Source organism: Orbilia oligospora (genome assembly GCF_000225545.1).
Source record: "Orbilia oligospora ATCC 24927 unplaced genomic scaffold scaffold00079, whole genome shotgun sequence".
Lineage (NCBI taxonomy): Eukaryota > Fungi > Ascomycota > Orbiliomycetes > Orbiliales > Orbiliaceae > Orbilia > Orbilia oligospora.
The window spans coordinates 519104-537916 of NW_011645636.1; the positions used below are offsets into that span (position 1 = coordinate 519104).

Sequence of the window (18813 nt, forward strand, 5' to 3'; positions counted from 1 at the left end):
AGACATCATGTCGACCGTCACCAAACCTCGTCAGCAACGTGGTGGCCGTCGCCCCAGCCAGCCTCACACCGGCCCAAATCCGAGTCCCCTCGTAATCCCAGGTCCCCAATCCCAACCTCAATCTCAATCTCATACCTCAACTCCAACATCGTCTGCCCAGTCTGCCCGGGCGCCACATTCCCGGACATCTTCGAAATCTGCCAATGTCATCGATCTCACATCCCCCACTCTTCCGACCCCGATTCGCTCTCGCGGTCGCAGCGGTTCGATCTCAAAGTCCGTCGCTGCCTCTCCAAGTGTCCTACGTTCCGCTGCACAGGAAGCGTTTCCGCCCACCATGCCATCCAAGGGCCAACTGGTCGTTACCAACTCTCGTAAAAAGGCCCGTTATTCTTTCCCGTTCCCTACGACGGCGCAACAGCAACAGAACTCCCAGGCGCCGTTTCTGGTGTCCTTCAATAACTCAGTACCCGTGGAGTTGAAGATGCTTCCTCAGCCGGCTCATAAGAAACCGAAGAGGTCCACCCGTCAGAAAGTCGCTCCCCAGCCGACTACTCAAGCGGCATCGAAGGATAACAAGCTCAAATCTTATATGATCGAACCGCCGTTGGGATGTCATTCGTATCCATTTAGAGATAACTCTGGCAAGGAACTTAAAGATCCAAGTTCGTACTCCCTCTATATGATGATATCTCATTTCTCAGAAGTTTCGAATTTCTTTACTAAAACTATCATTCTATAGAATTCCCCGATTTCTTCCCTTGGAAAGGCACCCACCCCGAAGACCATGTCACCGAATCAGCAGCACGGACCGGTTTCTCCGACAAAATGCACTCTGGCGAACAAAGTTCCGCCAAAGTTCTACTCGCCCCGCTTATAAAAAAAAACGTAGGAGTCGACATTATTTCGTCCATCTTTGTCACAATTCTTGAGAAACGTCAGCACATAGGACGGATAAGCACACCATCTACATTTAAGTTCCCACCTCGTGTCACATTCCCAGGCGCAAAGAAGGAATCATGGTTGAGGGATCTCGCCAACCCGGATATTCCGCTTAGGAGGCTATCAAGAACTATTCCTTTGGGTTTGAGAGGCAAGGAGTTATTGGATGAGTGTACGGCGAAGAACATTCCCTTGTTGAGGGCGCTCTGGTATGTTAGATGTGTCGGTGCAAACGAGCTGAGGAGTTTGAAGAGAAAGGGTGCAGGCTCGTTAGCTGTAGGGAACGAGACAAAGTGGCTGAGAGAGTGGACCCAAGGGGTGGTGCAATACCTCGAGAAAGGTATGGCGGATTGTGGGAAGGATGGGCAATCAAAACCAAGTGGCAAGGCCGAAGCTTCATCATCTTCTTCAGCTTCTGTTGCGAGGTCAACCTGGAAGTTAAGGATGACTTATATGTAAGACGATTATACCCCTCTAAGCTTTTGGATCCTGAGGACTAATGCTATATAGCCTACGCCTAACATCACAATTATATTCGGAAAACCTGCTTGACCGAGGGGCATTCCTGGAATGGTATATCACCCTTCTGGAAACTTGCTCTTTAGACAAATTGCCATTGGCGATGCTTATCCTTCAGATCGAATGGGATCATATTGTCTCGAGCCGTAAGTTTAGCCGAAGACTAGTGGACGCTTTGCTAGGCAAGGTGAACCAGATAATCTCGATTAGAGAACTTGATATCTATAAACCTCTTCTACAAAGGCTTGCGATCCATATCACGGTATGAACCCTTCCATACATCAGCGATGATCGTCTGCTGACTCTACTAGCGCCTACTTCTCAATCACCGACAAGCCTTCATCAATCCTAAAAGTTGGCTGATAAATGAAGCCCCCCTTCGTGCCTGTGTCGACACTAGTAACCCAGTCATCGTCTCCAGCATTAACAACATCGCTTCCCGGAATCGCAATTTAGAACCAGGTAATACCAAATCATCGAATGGATCCACGTCACCTCGTAAAGCTGCCATCGACTTCCTTGATCGCATTCGAGCTCCATATGACATTGAAGATGTCACCACCATGTTCCTGGCTCTATCAAAGGATTACCACCAAACAGTGAAGGTCCTTTGTGAATGGGCAGTCACATCTCTCCGTGTTGGTCTGCATCGCCTTTACTTCGCCGTGCGCCTCCTTCGAAAGGTCTCACGCTTTGGAATCCAAATCCAACCTCCAATCCACGATTTCCTTCTCGCCACCGGCGGTGGAAGACGGTGTAAAAAACACGTGTATCTCCTTATATCGGAACTTGTCAGGTCAAAGCACTTCACAGCTGGCAAATATATGAGTTGGTTGATATCCCGTGGGGCGCTGATGCGCCATGGAAGCATAGATGAAGAACAGCCATGTTATATCCGATTGTTGGCAGAGATTCCGGTAAACCATCAGCACACACCCAGCGCGCAACGGAATCTCAGATCGAATCTTTTATTGCAGAAGGGATTCCTTGTAAATGCTGAAGCGGCGAGTTTGGCGAAAGCAAAGGAGATTGTGATGGATCGGATTCCTGGGATTTTTGTGATAGGCAACGGTAAACTTCCTATGGTTGTGAAAAGCGAGTCTGCTTTCACTTTCGAAGAAATCAAGTTTCTACACGGATTGACAAGGAATGTGATGTCTGAACTCGGTTTCTGGGTTTGTGCAGCTGTTAGAAAACGGCAAGCGCAGAGCACAGCGCCCGATAATCGTGGGGCGAATAGCCTAGGCTGGCGCCCAAGTGTCTCTGAGCTTCCTTCAACAATATCTCCCGGTGAATTCCTACTAGTCCGTAAAGTTCTAGAAGAACTCGAAGACTTTGGTGTCCTAGCGGAAGTGATCAAGCTCGTTTCCAACTCGGAAAACCCTGAAATCCTTTCGGCAGCGGCGGATACTCTATCCTCCAATGTTGATGTATACTTCGCGATCGGTATCGTGGGAGATATACTCAAAGCCCTGTTCGATAGATATAAAGCTTTGCAAGTTAAAAGGACCATGGAACATCGGCCCGTGGAACATTATCTCACTACCTCGCTGTTTAACTTTGCGCAATATCAAGGGTGTGATGGGGATATTAGGCAGAGCTTGGAGAGTGACCTTTTGCTGGGGAAGACACAGGCGATGCTACCACATTCCCTAGGGGATACGCTTGCTGAATTTGGGGAAGGGGAATTGGATGAAGGAGTCGAAGGTCTACTTTCGGGAACGATTCCAGTGCAGCCTGCCGCCGTCACAAAGGCATTTAAGGTGCTCGTCGAAAGAGTCGAGAATGGATTTAGAGGCACAGATATGGCGGTATACAAACGTTTCCCCCGACTACTCGCAAGCCTTCGGCAGCTGGATTCAGCGACCTTTGATCCTCTAATGGAGAATTGGATGACTGACACGATTAAAAACACGAGCCGGCCGAATTTAGCTGTGGCTTTTTCGAATATGCTTGTCGCCGGATGCTTTGAGCTGAAGAGCGTGATTCGAATTACTAGCGAAATTGTGGGGCAAGCTGGTGAAGATAGTGGGAGCATTGAAGCTGCGGATGTTACGGAATTGGCATTCCAAACGCTCGCGCTTTTGTTGGATGACGAGGATGCTAAGTTGGATTTGACTGAGCAGGTACGTTTTAACAAGTTGATGTTGCTAGGAAATCAAATTAACTAACTTGGGTGCTAGGAAATGTATTCACTACGGCTGGAGAGGAAGAGGTTCCGCGCAACGAATGGAAAACTTTTTGTCGGGATCTTTAGGAAAGCAATCAAGCTCTGCGTCGCCGCGGCGGACCCGAATCTTGATAGTCGATTGGAATACAGCATGAACAATGATATCGTGCTAGATCTACTGAGGAACCTGGCCTTCAGTGACTTTGATATTTTGGTTTCAGAGCTTGTTGAGCCTTTGGCTCCGCAGTCAAATCCATTGATTTCGAAGCATTTAAGTTTGTTGATTGATCATCTATTAGATGAGCATGATAGTAGCGGTGAGTTTTATTACAAGTCTACTCGTTAAAATGCGATACTGATGGGAAGTAGATATATCTGAGGTCGATGCGGACGTCCAAGTCACACGGCTGCTACAGCATGTCAACGACTTTAGCGTTCGGCTCTGCCAACTCAAGATGCGGTTAATCTTTGAGGCAGAAATCTCGCATGCGTCCGATACCGCCGAATCTGCGAATCTCCGAAATGCAGTGACAAAAGCGTTTGTTAGCTCGATCACAGAAATGGACAGCGATAGAGGCGCCATCTGGGCCGACTTGGTTTCTGTTCTCGACGACACATGTGTTTCACAGATCAGAGTGTACACCGAAGAAATGATCTTGAATGCTCCTGGATTTCCAAATGCAGCTGGTTCGTTTATTGCCGTTGATGAAGGGAGCACAGATGAAGAAGGGATCAAACGGGCTGGCGAAATGTTGGCAAGAAGTTTAATATCTGCCATTGATGTCACTGCCGGGCGAAATACTGGAGGCGGGGATATGGGTACTTGGTTGCCGCCAATTTTGGCGGATAAGATGAATGTTGTGCTGCAGGCTTTGAGTGGGGCCGGAGGGGAAGTGACCATTCAGAGTGATGGGGTGGTTACTGGGGGTAAAGAGACGATTGGGAAGGTTTACAAGAGGTTGAGGAGTTGGTGAGTGTTCTAATCTTTCCCCTTCTTACGCAAAGGGGGTTTGATATGAATTTTGGCTAACGTTGTGAACTACGTAGGGTAATATTGTTTTTGAGGATTGTGGCACTACATAAAGCGGAATTCGGTTCGCCCAAGACCAGTGTTGTCGAACAAGGCCGAATGGTCATTGGGCTTTGTGCGCTATTGGAAAATAGATGCGTACAGAACGATGATTTTATGTCAGAGTTTGCATTGGATGTTGCTTGTGCTATCATTGATGGTGAGAATTTTCCTTTCTCCTGTATAGTTTATCGGAGAGTGATGCTAACCTTTTGTGGGTCAGATATGAACGAAGAATCACGTCAACATATCCGCCGCTTTCTCAAACGGAGATATGACTTACCACAGATTGGATACATGTTAGGAGGGATTGAAGCATTGAGTATGGGCCCTACTGGGGGGGTAGCGGGGAATGTGGGAGCTACTTCTGAGTGGTTGAAGGGGATGTCAAGAGGGCGACTGGTGGAGTATTCGTTGAAGCCGTGGGAGCAGGTTAGCGATCCGACACCTGTGGCCGGGGATAATGATACCAGTTTGAGCATGACATTGTTTCATGCGAGGAAATTAGGGTGCGTGTGCTCGGGGTGAAGGCACCGGTCTTGAATTATTTTTTATTTCTTTATAGAGGAGGGTATGAGATATTTTGGAATTCTCTTTAGTTTTGATTCTTTTGATATCATGACAGCGATTTAATCTTGGATTTTTTTTTTGGATTTTCATCATGTTGCAATCGGCGTTCCTACCTGAAAGCGGTTTATGAGTATGATTCAACTGCATTGGGGATTGATTTCATATGGGAGTCCTGTGATCTATTATTCCTATCTGTATTTATATATACTCTCGATTCGCATTGCGTGTTATCCAGGAGGAATTAACAATCATGGTCGGTTTTATATGCGACTGTTAGCCGAAAACGATATCAGGCCATCCCGGCTCGCCAACTTCAATTCAATTCAACTTCCTTCAATCCTACAACTACAATTACCTTCAATTCAAACAATCTGCGCACAAACCAACCCCGCACCACAATGTCGGCGATACTCTCGCCCCGCCGCCTCCTCCTCCGCCTCCCCTCCAAAGCCAGCTCTACAATATGTCCCAGCTGCACCCGTCGAATAACCTCCTTCTTCCCATCCCACAAACCCAAAGGACCCTCCTCCTTCCAACTGACCCTCCGTCGAACCTACTCCCAACAACAACGACAGCAGCAATACCAACAACCGGGCGACAACCCCAACTTCTCCTCAGTCCTCGACCAACCGGCCCGTCTGGTCCGTACAAACCGTCGTCACCGACCACTAGGCCTCATAATCCTCGCGTTAATCCCCTTAACCGCATTCGCATTGGGCACCTGGCAGATCCAACGATTAAACTGGAAAACCTCGTTAATAGCACGAAGTGAAGATCGACTCTCTCGACCACCGTTACCTTTACCGCCGGTATTAGACGTAACAGCCCTACCGGATTTTGATTATAGAAGAGTAGCGACTAGAGGAAAGTTTTTGCATGATAAAGAGATATTATTGGGTCCTAGGTTGTATGATGGGGAGAATGGGTATATTGTTATTACACCGTTGGATAGGTCTTTAGATCATGCGAGTACGATTTTGGTAAATAGAGGGTGGATTTCGAAGGGGCTTGCGGATAAGAGGAAACGGTGGAGGGTTGGTGGGGAGAGGGCTTTACCGTCTGGTGAGGTGCTTGTGGAAGGATTGTTGAGGGAACCTCCTAAGAAGAATAGTTTTACACCGGATAATAAACCGGAGGAAGGGAAATGGTATTTTCCGGATGTTAAGGAGATGGCGGGGTGGACGGGTGCTCAGGAGGTTATGGTTGAGGAGACTATGGGTAATTATACCTATATAATTCTTTACATTTTTTTAATATCTTTGGTGGAGGGTTAGAAGGCTGATAAATGGATTGTATAGATCATACGATTCTGGCGATAATGGACAGACAGTCTAAGGGTGTTCCTATTGGAAGGGTGCCGGAGGTTAATCTCAGGAATAATCATTTCCAGTATATTGTTACTTGGTGAGTACCATCTACAGCCCCCGTCCACCCCCCTCCCCGTTGCATATCTTGCAATAGAGCGAAAATATAATACACAAGGAACATGGCCGCTATCAAAATCGCTGTGAGAGAAAGAGAAAGGGAAACAAGGGAAACGACACCATTACGCCACTCCGCGCTACAAAAAAAACGCCAGAAAATATATACCTACTAATACTAACAATAATCCACAAAAAGGTACTCCCTCGGCATCGCAACTTCGATAATGTTCTACCTCGTTATCCGACGGCCTCCGAGAGATATAACTAAGAAAGTCCGTCTTCAAAAGGATTGGGCTTAAATTCCCCATATCCTTTCCCTTCAAAAGGAGCGGTGGGTTTATAATCCCTTAAGGGAAGAATGGTAGAACTGGCTGCTTCCCCTCTTACTCTTCCTCAATCATCTCATCAGCCATACTATCATCAACCCCTCTTCTTCTCCTCTGTTTCGGCAGATTCTTTTGAGGAACTTGGATTTTAATATCCTGTAATAGTTCTCTCGGTAAATATTGGTTTGCAAGTGAGAAAACCGTCGTTTTATCGTTCAAAAGGCGGTGTCTGTATATATGCCCCCCCAAAAAAACTGTATATTAGCCAATTTATCCAAAGTATATACCCCATTCACTAACGTGTAGGGAGTTTGAACATACCGTCTCAAAACCTGCAAGACATCACCTTCTTCCACCGTCTTCCTCTTCGCATGTTTTGCGAAACTACCTAAATCTTCACCTAGATTTTCGAAGTACGCTTCTGAAGCAGAAGCGATCATTGCTAATGCTTCTTTGGAGATCTTCTGTTTACTAGTTCGGGCGATTATGGATTTTATTACTTTGGTTGATAGCGAAGGGTATGGGATTCCATGAACTGATAATGGAAGTTCCTTTCTGCTCCGACGTTTCCCGGTTGCGTTGGGTCGGGCAGTTGTTCTTAGGCCAATATTGTCGTCTGGCTGGAATGGTGGGGGGCCGTCGTCATCGTCTTCATCATCATCGTCATCAAAGTCGGAGCCTATAAACACTGGTTCCATATCATCGTCGGGTCGAGGTGGCGGCGGCGAAGAAATTTCATTTGTGATTTCGGGTAAGTCTTCTGTCTCTTCTCCGTTTCCAATAGGCTCCGAGGGTGGCGATATTTCAACTTGTTCCAATCGGAAATCAGTTTCGTCGTCTGGAATTCCCATTCCCTGCGCATTGAAGAGGCCTGATACATCTTCTTCAGGCGCATTGAGGTCGATGGTATGGTCCCTATATATTTTTCAAATCAATTAGCTTCCCATCCTTCTTCTCCTGTAAGTTTGCGATAGTATAGAGGTATACATACGCAAAACTCAACCCTTCCATCCCATCCCCTTCAACCGCAAAACTCTCCCCTTCGAAAACTTCAACAATATGTTCCCCTCCAGCTTCCTGTATAATACTGTCATCCATAACCACATCTCCAAAATCTGCAAATCGATCCGCCATATTCGGTAAAAAGCTAAACCGTCGATCATTCTCTCCAACAGCCCGTCTCGCAACTTCGAACCTCGGCGTTTCAATTCCTCCGGACTTCAGATCGTCGTCATCACCACTATCTCTTAGAGGTGTGGATAATTGTGGTGGTGGGCTTATTTCCACGTCATCATCCTCCTCCGCTTCGTGGTTGTCCCTTATTGTAAGTCGTTTACCAATGAGTCTTAAGGAGACGTTAGAAAGTCTAGGAGGACGAATTGGATCGACTTCTTCGTCTGAGGAAACGGCGTTTAGGTCACGGTTGAGTCGGATGCCTTCAAGGGTTCGTCGGCGTTCGGAGACGGCTTTCGGGGTTATTGCTTTTGGCGTGGGGATGAACGGTTTACTCTTAGGTGCCGTTACTATGGTCTATTGTCAATACACATCCAATTGATAACTCTGACTAGAACAAAAGAGAGAAAGAGATGGATAGAGAGTATAGTACTTTTGCTAAACTGCTTTAGCGCCTGGAATATATCATCATCCTCAGCTGCAAACCTCGAATTCCGACGTTTCCCCTGGTTTTTATGAGGTGTGGGACGATTCGAGTAGCCACGAATGGCGTGTGGAGTGGTTAATCTCCGACGGACAGAGGTATTGGGTACTGATGAAGCGATACGGCTAAAAGAAGGAGTTACTGGTTCGACAGTTGAAGCTCTTGGGGTGATTGAGACGTGGAGGTGACGGGAGGTTGTAGTGGGTGTTGGTTGGGTTTGTGGCTGGTTTATATGGGATATAAAGCATTAGTTACTTGGTTCATATAAAGTTTAATTTGAAAAATAAAAAATAAAAAATAAAAATAAAAATAAAAATAAGGGTAACTAACACCGTCGATATCGTCTGAATCCAAATTTCTTAAAGGAGAGGTCATTGGTCGTAGTGGTTCAATTAGTGGCGATACATCTCTACTCAGCATATGCATATCCTTGGGCGACGAAACTTGGGGAGTTGATGGTAAAGGCGTGGGACCCCGCGATGGGGGTTTATTATTTGTTGGAGGTGTTCGACGAAGTGCATTTTTGGGAGCGAAGATATTGTAGTTATCCGGGTCAGACATGGTTCCCCCTTTCGTCCAAGTTGGCTAAGTAGATGGTTTATCGAAGGAATGGTGGTGATGATGGTGATGATGTTGAAAGTGATGTTGGAATCCCATAGCAGTAGCAGCTTGGCTGTCGCGAATTGGCGGACTGGTTTGGGCGCGTTTGTTTGGGTGCCGCACTGGCTGGACCTTGCATTAGATCAAGACAAGACATGCATGACAAGCCTGTGCGGCAGAAATTAACCCATTCAAACTTTTTTCAACATCTTCTTCTTGTTCGTTCAAGTTTCAAGCTTTCAAAATTTCCGAAAAATAAAGAAAGATGGACGACGACTACGATTCCGGCGAGGATATCATCGCCACATCAAATGGTGCTATAACGACTACAAACGAATTATCTCGTCGTAAAAGGAAGCGCGCAAAACGAGAGGCTGTACAGCTAGAAGAAAGTCGGGTGGAAGTTCCTGCGAAGAAATTACGAACATCACCGGATGCAGGGTCTGCGCCGACAAAGGGATCTAATAAACCGACAAAGTCGAAGGGAAATAACGGAGGAAAACAAGATGCGAAAGGGAAAGGAAAGGGGAATGGGAAAGGAAAACCTATGGCGAAAGATGGTGGGAAGGAAGATGCATCTAGCATCGACGACTCGATAGTTATGATGGATCCCAAGATCATGGCGGATTTTGTCGCCCAGAGGATACAGAAGTTCAATAAGGACCTATCGACAGTTGAGCTAGGAGATCGCATTCCATCAGGTATGTATTCCCGCCGTAAAAAAAATACTCCAATTACTCCGTATTATGTACATGTACAATTTCCTAACCATGATGCCGGGTGGTTATATATACAGAAAGCATTTATATCGACACAACAGCTCACACCGCTGAAAGATCACTCCAGAACCTCTGCGAATACATGGAGAAGTGTAGGTTCCCTCAAACACCATTCCTCTGATAAGAATATCATCCACTAACAATTGCGCAGTCTGTACTAAGAAAGGCCAATCCTCAATATCCCACCTCAAATCCTCTCCAAAAGCTGCCGGCTCTCCTCATACAATCTTCATATGCCCCGCTGCCCTCCGTGCCGCCGATGTCGTTCGCATCATGAGAAAATACCAAACAACAGACTCTCAAATCGCCAAATTCTTTGCGAAGCACGTCAAACTCTCCGAACACATCGAGTATGCGAAAAAGACGAGAATAGGTATTGCCGTGGGGACACCTGCTCGACTTGTCGATCTGATCAAGGATGGCGCGCTGCAGATAAAGTATGTGCAGAGGGTGGTGCTGGATGTTAGCTATTTGGATGCGAAGAAGAGGGGTTTGTGGGATATCAAGGAAGTTCAGGATAAACTTGTAGAGTTGCTGGCAGTTGAGGGTGTAAGAAGGAGGCTAGAAGGCGGTGGTGAGGAGGACTCGAGAGGGTTGATGTTTTATTAGATGGTGTAATTTTTTGTAACAATATTTCGTGAAAGAAAGGACACAGGAAACCGATCACCAGACACGATCTCCCCGGTGCTTGTTGTGTTCCCAGTCGAGATATTCCTCTTTGCCGTCAACCACAGTGGCGTCCACGGAGTCAGGTGGTGGTGTATTTGTCGCCCAAATCGCATGGATCGCAATCTTGAAAGGTCCCTCGACTCTGTCTGTAACGCCGAGTCCTATTGTTCGAATCTTCTCCACCAACATGCCTGGCTGTTCTAGCAGGATACCACCGTACATAGTTTTGACGAATGCACCGTTCTTGAGCACCACAGTCTCCCATTCTCCCGGCTTTCGTGTAAATAATCTGTGCTGGTATAAATCTCTTTCTTCGTATGTATCGGCTTGCATATTAACCATATACGTCCTCCCATCAGACTTAACTCTCAATGCAATATATTCGTAGAACCCCAAATCATACGTCCTAGCTCCAAATAATGTTTTAGGCAGATGCATCGTCCTAAAGGCTGCGAATCCCGAAACCTCAACATCGGGTCTATGTTTCTGGTTTGGCAGTTGTTTTGAGATACCACCATGGAAAATGCCGTATACGGTTGGAGTCTTTGGTTTGTATTCTTCATAATCTGGGTTTGACATCGATATGGGCTTTTCCGGGATCGCGGAGACGAATTTTTCCTCGGAAACAATCGCGAAGTCGGCTTTGCTGTAGCCGCCGTCGATGGCATCGGACATCACGTCGATACGTTCACGGGTTAAGTGGTCTTCGGCATTGAAGAAATAAAGGTCTTCGAAGTCAGGACTCAGATATCCGCCGGAGAGGACTATATATGTCAATTAGTATGCTAGATGTCTACATCATTGGGGTATAGTGGGGGTGGGGTACTTTTCTTGGTTTCGAATTTCATATATTCGAGAGACCGGCGCATGATGCCGGCATTCTTGGAGAACTGCTGAAGGCGAGGAAGGGTGCGGTAAAACATTGTGACGGCAGCAATGGACTTCTCTCGCGATGTCGATGTCGAAGTTGAATCCGAAAGAGTGGAGTCGGAGATAGTTTTAATTGGTGTAGTTCGATGTTCCACAAAAACTGGACCTCAGACGCAACACGGCAAATTCCGGCCAGCCAAGATACTTCCAACATGTAACACATTCATCAATTACTCCATTTCCATTTGCTTATCTACGTCCGTCCTCAGATGTCGATACATACACAGATCTAGACTAATTGCGATTAGACTCTCACATGGACGAAAGCCATCATGTTAAAGAACTGGTCGCATGACCATACGGCGCCCCATTGACTCCGGTTCGGCACCGCAGGCGGCCCAAAGCCGTTTATCAAGAACCCCCACTCGGGCGCCGAAGCCGAAGAACTTTACATGATAATTACGTCCCGTGTTCCCGGGTTTCCCAACCCGCCTCCCGAGCTCCCTGATAGGCTGGGCTTCCTGGATTCTCAAAATGAGGGTGTATGAAGTGTGGGATAACAGGAAGCTAGCGAGGACCGCATGACATTACATTACATTACAATTTCGACAATTTCCCTGTTTCGATGAGATAATCGCCTATGTTTTACCTTTCTGTGAGACATGAAGCTGGGAAGAAAAAAAAAACTTTGCGCACTAAGTACCAGTAGAAATGCATGTTGCTTTGATACACATTCCAACAGATTGGATAATTCGAGGGGCCTTCCTTTTCAGCTCCTCTGTATAAAGTTCGCGCGATTCCCCTCCCTTTCGAACAGGCGAGAAGTTTACCGTTTATTCTTCTTTATCAAACTCAGCGCCGTAGCTGGATTGTATCTTTCTTCTTCGCCCTCGTCTTCTTTTTCAATAGCTATTGTACTAGTGATAATTCAATAATCATTCATACTGATCATGGGTCAACCGTCGGCCCCGGCATCTAATGCCATCATTTACCTCACTTATGGATTATTCCTGTAAGACCTCTTTAGCCTTAGTTTTTCTTCTTTCCCCTGCCTGCTTGCCATGTGCTAACATGCATAACCTAGTGTGATGGGTCTAGCCTTCGCGTGGAAGTTCAGGAACCAATCCAAAGAGCAGTTTTTGTCGTCGAATAGGACGCAGCGAGGTTTGAAATTTTGCGATTCCACAAACTTGCCTCCACAAATTTTGTGAATTCTGATAGAGATCCTAATGTGATATTTCTAAACTAGCTATACCGCTCGCGTTAAACTTTATCGCAAGCGGTGAGTAATCAAATACCGATCGAAGATATCCAACTTTTCAGCAAAGAAAAAGAAAGCGGGAACGGGTCTTTCCTCTCCGAAAATGCAACATTTTCAACGCGCAAGTGGACTTGGTTGAGGGCCTCGCCGGTGGCTCCTCTTTTGGTCGATCGAATTTTCGCCAATGGATTTCAGAAGTGGTATATTCTGGATACAGAAAGCTATTCAAGTGACTATCTTGAGGTTTGTAGAACTAAAAAAGAACTTGAAGTTTCCATCGGATGGGTTCGTAGTGGAAAATATTTCCGATGAACTATTGTGTGATTCGTGATCTATCTATCTGCTACTTACCCCTCCTTTGTGGCTACACTGCGGGTGCTTAGAACTCTTTTTTCTGTTTATATTCTCACAAATTGAGATATGGCGGAATTAAGGAGATTTCAAAGCTGAGACTTTACCGTAATAACTCGATCAAGTTAATACTTGCGTGAGGAACGTGTGACCGCTTCCCCCCCTTTAATCCCTTTTGATTTCCTTTCAAAAGACGATAGGCACTGATTTATTCCCTTCAATTTTTGGGTACTTCTAGGTCTCGGTTCTGGTATTCTATTCACATATCCCGATATTGGCGCCTTCGCTGGTATTCAGGGTCTCCTCGTCTACGCCCTCGCCTCAGCGACACCAATCATTCTATTCGCCCTTTTGACCCCCATTATCCGTCGTCGAACACCAAACGGGTTTTTACTCACAGAATGGACGCGCGATCGTTTCGGCGCTCCGGCTGCGCTATACCTATCCCTCCTCACCATGATAACTATGTTTTTGTATATGGTTGCCGAACTCTCTGCCGTCAACTCCGTTATCAATCTTTTGACTGGATTGAACGGCCTCCCTGCATTGATCGTTGAAGTGGTAGTTACTACTATCTATACTTCGCTTGGCGGGTTTCGAGTTTCGTTTGTTACAGATAATATCCAAGGTGCATTGGTGCTTTGTTTGATTATCATCTGCACCATTTCAATTGGTACAAAATCCCATATCGATACTTCACTTATCGAGCCATCGGGCCTTACACGTGCGACTTTATTGGGTTGGAAGTTACTTTATATCCTCCCTGTTGCCATTTCTACGAACTTCATGTTCTTGTCACCATTCTGGATGCGATCTTTCGCTTCTCGAACTGATAAGGATTTGTATATCGGCTCAGCGATCGCTGGTGTATGGATATTTGTCATTCTCACTGTCACTGGTTTCACAGGTATCATAGCCGTGTGGGCTCATGGTGTTGATAAGTGGGGCCCAGTATCCGAATGGTCTTCTGTCGCATTCTTTTATTTGATCGCAGAACTTCCAGCTTGGGTTGTTGGATTGGTCTTATTGATGGTGGTGGCATTGAGCACCGCTATCTTTGATAGTTTACAATCGGCACTTATCTCCACAGCGTCGAATGATTTATTCAGGAATAAACTTCCTTTGACATACATCCGTGTTGGAGTGGCAATACTTACTATTCCTGTCATAGTGGTGGCTATCAAAGCTGACGCTAGTGTGTTACAAATCTTTTTGATTTCGGATATTGTCAGTGCTGCTGCCATTCCCGCTTTATTACTGGGATTGGTGGATTCTTTGTACTTCTTGAGTGGGTTGGATGTTATTATTGCGGGGTGTGGAGGAATCTTGTCGGTTTTCATATTCGGAACGATTTATTATGGAAGCGCGAAGGCTGGTGGCGAGTTGATTGCCATGAAGACTTTGTATGTTGACGATTGGGGTGTCTTTGGTGCTTATGTCGCCGCACCGGTTGGAGGATTGTTGTTCTTGTTTGGAAGTTGTGCGATCAGGTTGGCAGGATTGTGGGTCTTTGCGAAGGTTAAGGGTAGGAGGTTTGATGGATTGGATAAGCCGGTTAAGAAGGTTCAGGTTGAGCGCGAGGTGGAAGGGGAAGGGGAAGGGGATAATGGAGTCTCCAGGATTTATGATGGAAGTGATGGAGGCAAGGATGTGAGGGCATAAATCTGGAGCTCTGCATACGGACTCGGGATGTACCTGCTTAATACTTAAGTTCCTTGGTACTTTGAAGGAGTATTTTGAAGAGGAAGAGAAGGAAAATAGTGTAATGGAGGAAGAGAAGAGGGAGAGAAGTAATGGTTGGAGGATAACAGATTGACAATACAAATGAATTCCACTCTTATAGCCCACACTATTTTGTGCCAAACGGTTGCAGATGAATATATACTAGTCCCGGTGTGCTTGTCCTGGGTGTAAATGTCCGAATATGTGCAAATGTAGTATACAGAAAGGTTGTATGTATGTACAGTATCATACCTCTGGCACCGTCTGGTCTCGTAACCAGATGTCAAAGAGGGGTTAGATGGATGGTTATCGGCTCCACCTTCCACCGCTACCGCTTACAGTTGAATCTCCTGTTTGAGGCGGTAAGCCATGTGCCCTTATCTCGTCCACTATATCATCGTTAGCATGTCAGCGCCCCGAGAACATCTAAATGATTGAAGAGTAGTATATAGATACGTACTTCCACTCTCCGTTACAGTCCCCCAAACCACCCAGGGACTCTCAGGAACACCCTCTCTCCTCCTTTTCGACAGAACTATATACTCCACCGTCTTCGTCGGTTCCCCGGTACCTTTCACAACTTTTCCATCGACACCTTTGATCAAAGCCTGTGTAGAATCGATCCTAACCACCACTTGCCTAATACTGTTCTCGTCCCCTTTTCCTTGTCCTAGCATACCGACTTTATGGCTCATAATTCTCGATCTTGAGTTATAACCCGAGAACTTCCATGAGAATTGGACGTTTGCCGGACGAGATGTTATGCGGTTTCGGAAGGTATTATAGAGATCTCGGCCGCAGATGCGAGAGAGGGCGTCCACATCGCCACGGGCGAAGGCAGTGTACATATTTCGGTGAAGTGCTTCGGCGGAGGGGATTATGTCTTTACGAATGAGCGGGTCGGAGTGCCAGATTCGAGCGAGGTAGCGACTATAATGGATATGCGGACGTTTATTAGTATAAAGGTGGTAGTGATAGTTATGGAACGAGGCAGAAACGTACGAGACGAGATCTTGGGCCTTTATTTTTGTGCGAACCCATTCGAACTGTATTCTGTTTTTGGTATCCGTGAATATCGACGGGCGGCTGAAGAATGGAGGGGTGATGAAGGTGCCTGCGGGTATATGATATATCAGTATACATGGATATCAACCACAACCACCAGCAACCACCACTACATCTATATGACTAAGATGTAGATATAGATCCCACCGAGTCTTTTGACGTCCGTATTGGTGCAAGAGAAGTAAATCATACTCGGTAATAGCAGCTCGGCGACTTCCTCTATCATTCCTGACTGGTTTGTCCTCATAGACGCCGTGGGTGTCTCCAGCTTGTCCATGCGAGCTATCGACCTATTCAGCTGTCGATTCTGTCGCTCCATATCTGTGATTGACCTAGTCTGAGGCCTGAGGATAAGGAGGCATGCCGGGCGCGTGGATATGATACCGATGGTGGGGCGGTGGGAGAGGATGCGGCCTGCAGCGGCACCGAATGGCGGGAGGGAAGCCATGCCGCACTAATTGAGTCCCGACATGGCAATTAGCAACTTCAATTGACTATGATATGATAATAGGTCAGTACGTACCTGTTCTGAGGGTGTTAACGTCGTCGTCACCGTCGACGGCGCATATGCATGGTATTCTTGGTAAGGTAAGGTGTTTTAGCGTTGGCGTGGTAAATTTTGCAGCATACAAAAGCAAAGAGAAGGGAAGGAAGCTTGGGCCAAGTCTTTCGGTCGGGCTTTCCGTCGACCTGCCACTTCGGCCTGCGGAGAAGCTCCCGCCTTTACATGAGTCCTGACTTACCTTCTTGGTACTTAGCTGGTTCTTGCTGCTGCTGCTTTATTTATATTCCGGGCCGGGTGCTTTGAGGTATAAATACGGGGCGATAAGACACGGGGATATTTGCATTCGACTTCACCATCATATCGATTTGGACAGATAATATACTACCTAGCCACAATACTATCTCGAGCTTCGACGTCGACAACAATATCTCGAATCATAAGCTCTCAAGATAGGCGTCTAGGGCGACTGCGAAGTCCAAACGGTTAAAGCTCTGGCGACCCGCTTAGCTCCTCTGCCGCTCGGGGAGCTTCAGTCTCCGGAAGACGCTGCGGCTGCGGCTGCAGCGGTAGCCAGCGATGGGCTAGACAGTGGTGATGAGAAGGGCGATGTCAGACTACATCCCAGGATTGCTGTTGCGTAAGCTTTTATTTCAGTTTCTTATATATACATACAAGATTGATTATCATTTGCTAACGGGGCATACTTTTTTGCAGTCTGGGAGTCGACCGTCGATACCACAAATGGCTGATGCTAGCCCGAGCGGGGTCCACGCTACCATGTGCTTTGGGCTTTGTCAAGTGCGTCTACGCCGGCTGGGAGGAATGGGAGGGCCGAGGTCTTCGAGTTCGTAGTGCTGTAGAATTCAGTACCACTATGAAGGAGATCTTACTGGCTGCTGCTTGGGTATTACTACCTCTTTACTCTTCTACCAGTATAGTCACGTTGGGGAAGGAACAAGATTGATGGATTGTGGATATATAGATATTAGGAGCAGGCTACCAGTGCTTTCGGTTTACTGACAGCCTGATGACAAGATGGTGAGCTAGCTGTCTTTTTCCTCCCATAGCCCTGATTGATTTGGTCTAACGAATTGGTTGTATCAGGCTCGTCAATTATACGCCATTAGGTTGGTTATATCACTTTCTACGACGATTACCTACTTAAGTAGTAACTTGTATAAACTAATTATGAATATGCAGCGACGCTTGTACGATTGATTAGCATCACAGGCATCATTGCCTATTTTATTTCTGGAGCGCATTACTGTCTAGGCGTTAAGAGTGATGCAAGAATGCTGTTGCCTGCTTGGATTATAATATATTGCGTACGTCCTCCACCCCTCCACCCCTCCACCCCTCCTCCACCTATTCTTATATATGTGCCTAGTGCTAACAACGAGGTATGCATTGTATCTTAGACAATCGGGATCGGATTTCATATCGTGAGGATGCGCATTAGCGAGTATAGAGAGGTATCGACGAGCATCACGGTGTTTACGGGATTGAGCTTTGCGACAATGATGATTTTGCTGCAGGATTCGCATGAGAAGAGGGACACGCCACCGTGGAGGGAGTGGGGTAATTGGTTCGGGGAGTTAGTGATGGTCTGGTGGGATCGAGTGAAAGTCCAGGAGAGGGACCTCTGATCATATAAGATCAATATTGACTGGATCACCGTTGATCCAGAATGATATTTATATGAGCCTCGTGCACATGGCCTCAAGACTACACCGGGCCTACAAATATGATATCGAGAACTAGCCTGGGCGTGGCTTTCGTATTTCGCGCCTGCCTAGCTAGGCACTTGCTTATAGCAGCAGCTATATACTGATTATACTAGATATATAGATAATTGTAAGTACAGTGCATGCATACTAGACTGCAGCCAAGCTAGGAAGTAAGTACCAGCAAAGTACTTGCTAATATTCTATCCATAAACGAAATCAAATTTCAAAGAAACTAAATTGAAAAAAGAGCCGCCTATCTTGACGTATACGCGTAACCACATTATGCTCCGCCCCCTCTTCTGACTAGCTAAGGCTTTGCATTGAAGTTGTGAATTTTTTATGTTTTTATGGGATGGGATTGCGTAACGGCGTCAGCTTAGCCGACCCGACTGGATTAACCAATATTAACTCCACAGTGCACATCTGGGGCCGTACTATCACCACTTCCTGCAACTGCACTGCACTGCACTGCAACTGCACTGTCACATCCCATCTCTCTCTTTCTTAAGATTATATCCCCACCACCATCCCTGCAGACCGGTTCTCTCCCCTTTTACACTACATAACCCCCGATATCCTGAACATCC

General features: G+C 46.4%; 8 protein-coding genes across 8 annotated transcripts; 5 read left to right on the forward strand and 3 right to left on the reverse strand.

The window, feature by feature from the left end:
- Window positions 1-7: 7 nt before the first annotated feature.
- AOL_s00079g178 (uncharacterized protein) lies at window positions 8-5228 on the forward strand (the record flags this gene model as incomplete). The annotated part of the gene is made up of 8 exons (XM_011124053.1): window positions 8-665; window positions 743-1397; window positions 1453-1723; window positions 1773-3587; window positions 3645-3948; window positions 4001-4601; window positions 4679-4860; window positions 4924-5228. 8 exons carry the CDS (start codon window positions 8-10, stop codon window positions 5226-5228), a joined length of 4791 nt encoding a protein of 1596 aa, XP_011122355.1.
- Window positions 5229-5668: 440 nt separating this feature from the next.
- AOL_s00079g179 (uncharacterized protein) lies at window positions 5669-6993 on the forward strand (the record flags this gene model as incomplete). The annotated part of the gene is made up of 3 exons (XM_011124054.1): window positions 5669-6488; window positions 6569-6674; window positions 6891-6993. 3 exons carry the CDS (start codon window positions 5669-5671, stop codon window positions 6991-6993), a joined length of 1029 nt encoding a protein of 342 aa, XP_011122356.1.
- Window positions 6994-7077: 84 nt separating this feature from the next.
- On the reverse strand, window positions 7078-9238 carry AOL_s00079g180 (uncharacterized protein; the record flags this gene model as incomplete). The annotated part of the gene is made up of 5 exons (XM_011124055.1): window positions 7078-7249; window positions 7342-7935; window positions 8012-8543; window positions 8627-8900; window positions 9008-9238. 5 exons carry the CDS (start codon window positions 9236-9238, stop codon window positions 7078-7080), a joined length of 1803 nt encoding a protein of 600 aa, XP_011122357.1.
- Window positions 9239-9542: 304 nt separating this feature from the next.
- Window positions 9543-10665, forward strand: AOL_s00079g181 (uncharacterized protein; the record flags this gene model as incomplete). The annotated part of the gene is made up of 3 exons (XM_011124056.1): window positions 9543-9978; window positions 10074-10148; window positions 10208-10665. The coding sequence occupies 3 exons, from the start codon at window positions 9543-9545 to the stop codon at window positions 10663-10665; spliced, it is 969 nt and encodes a 322-aa protein (XP_011122358.1).
- Window positions 10666-10719: 54 nt separating this feature from the next.
- On the reverse strand, window positions 10720-11648 carry AOL_s00079g182 (uncharacterized protein; the record flags this gene model as incomplete). The annotated part of the gene is made up of 2 exons (XM_011124057.1): window positions 10720-11489; window positions 11552-11648. 2 exons carry the CDS (start codon window positions 11646-11648, stop codon window positions 10720-10722), a joined length of 867 nt encoding a protein of 288 aa, XP_011122359.1.
- Window positions 11649-12545: 897 nt separating this feature from the next.
- AOL_s00079g183 (uncharacterized protein) lies at window positions 12546-14869 on the forward strand (the record flags this gene model as incomplete). Its single annotated transcript, XM_011124058.1, has 4 exons — window positions 12546-12607; window positions 12680-12759; window positions 12845-12877; window positions 13446-14869. The coding sequence occupies 4 exons, from the start codon at window positions 12546-12548 to the stop codon at window positions 14867-14869; spliced, it is 1599 nt and encodes a 532-aa protein (XP_011122360.1).
- Window positions 14870-15235: 366 nt separating this feature from the next.
- On the reverse strand, window positions 15236-16442 carry AOL_s00079g184 (uncharacterized protein; the record flags this gene model as incomplete). The annotated part of the gene is made up of 4 exons (XM_011124059.1): window positions 15236-15318; window positions 15390-15859; window positions 15932-16043; window positions 16142-16442. The coding sequence occupies 4 exons, from the start codon at window positions 16440-16442 to the stop codon at window positions 15236-15238; spliced, it is 966 nt and encodes a 321-aa protein (XP_011122361.1).
- Window positions 16443-16561: 119 nt separating this feature from the next.
- On the forward strand, window positions 16562-17463 carry AOL_s00079g185 (uncharacterized protein; the record flags this gene model as incomplete). Its single annotated transcript, XM_011124060.1, has 3 exons — window positions 16562-16582; window positions 16961-17136; window positions 17214-17463. 3 exons carry the CDS (start codon window positions 16562-16564, stop codon window positions 17461-17463), a joined length of 447 nt encoding a protein of 148 aa, XP_011122362.1.
- Between the last annotated feature and the right edge of the window lie 1350 nt (window positions 17464-18813).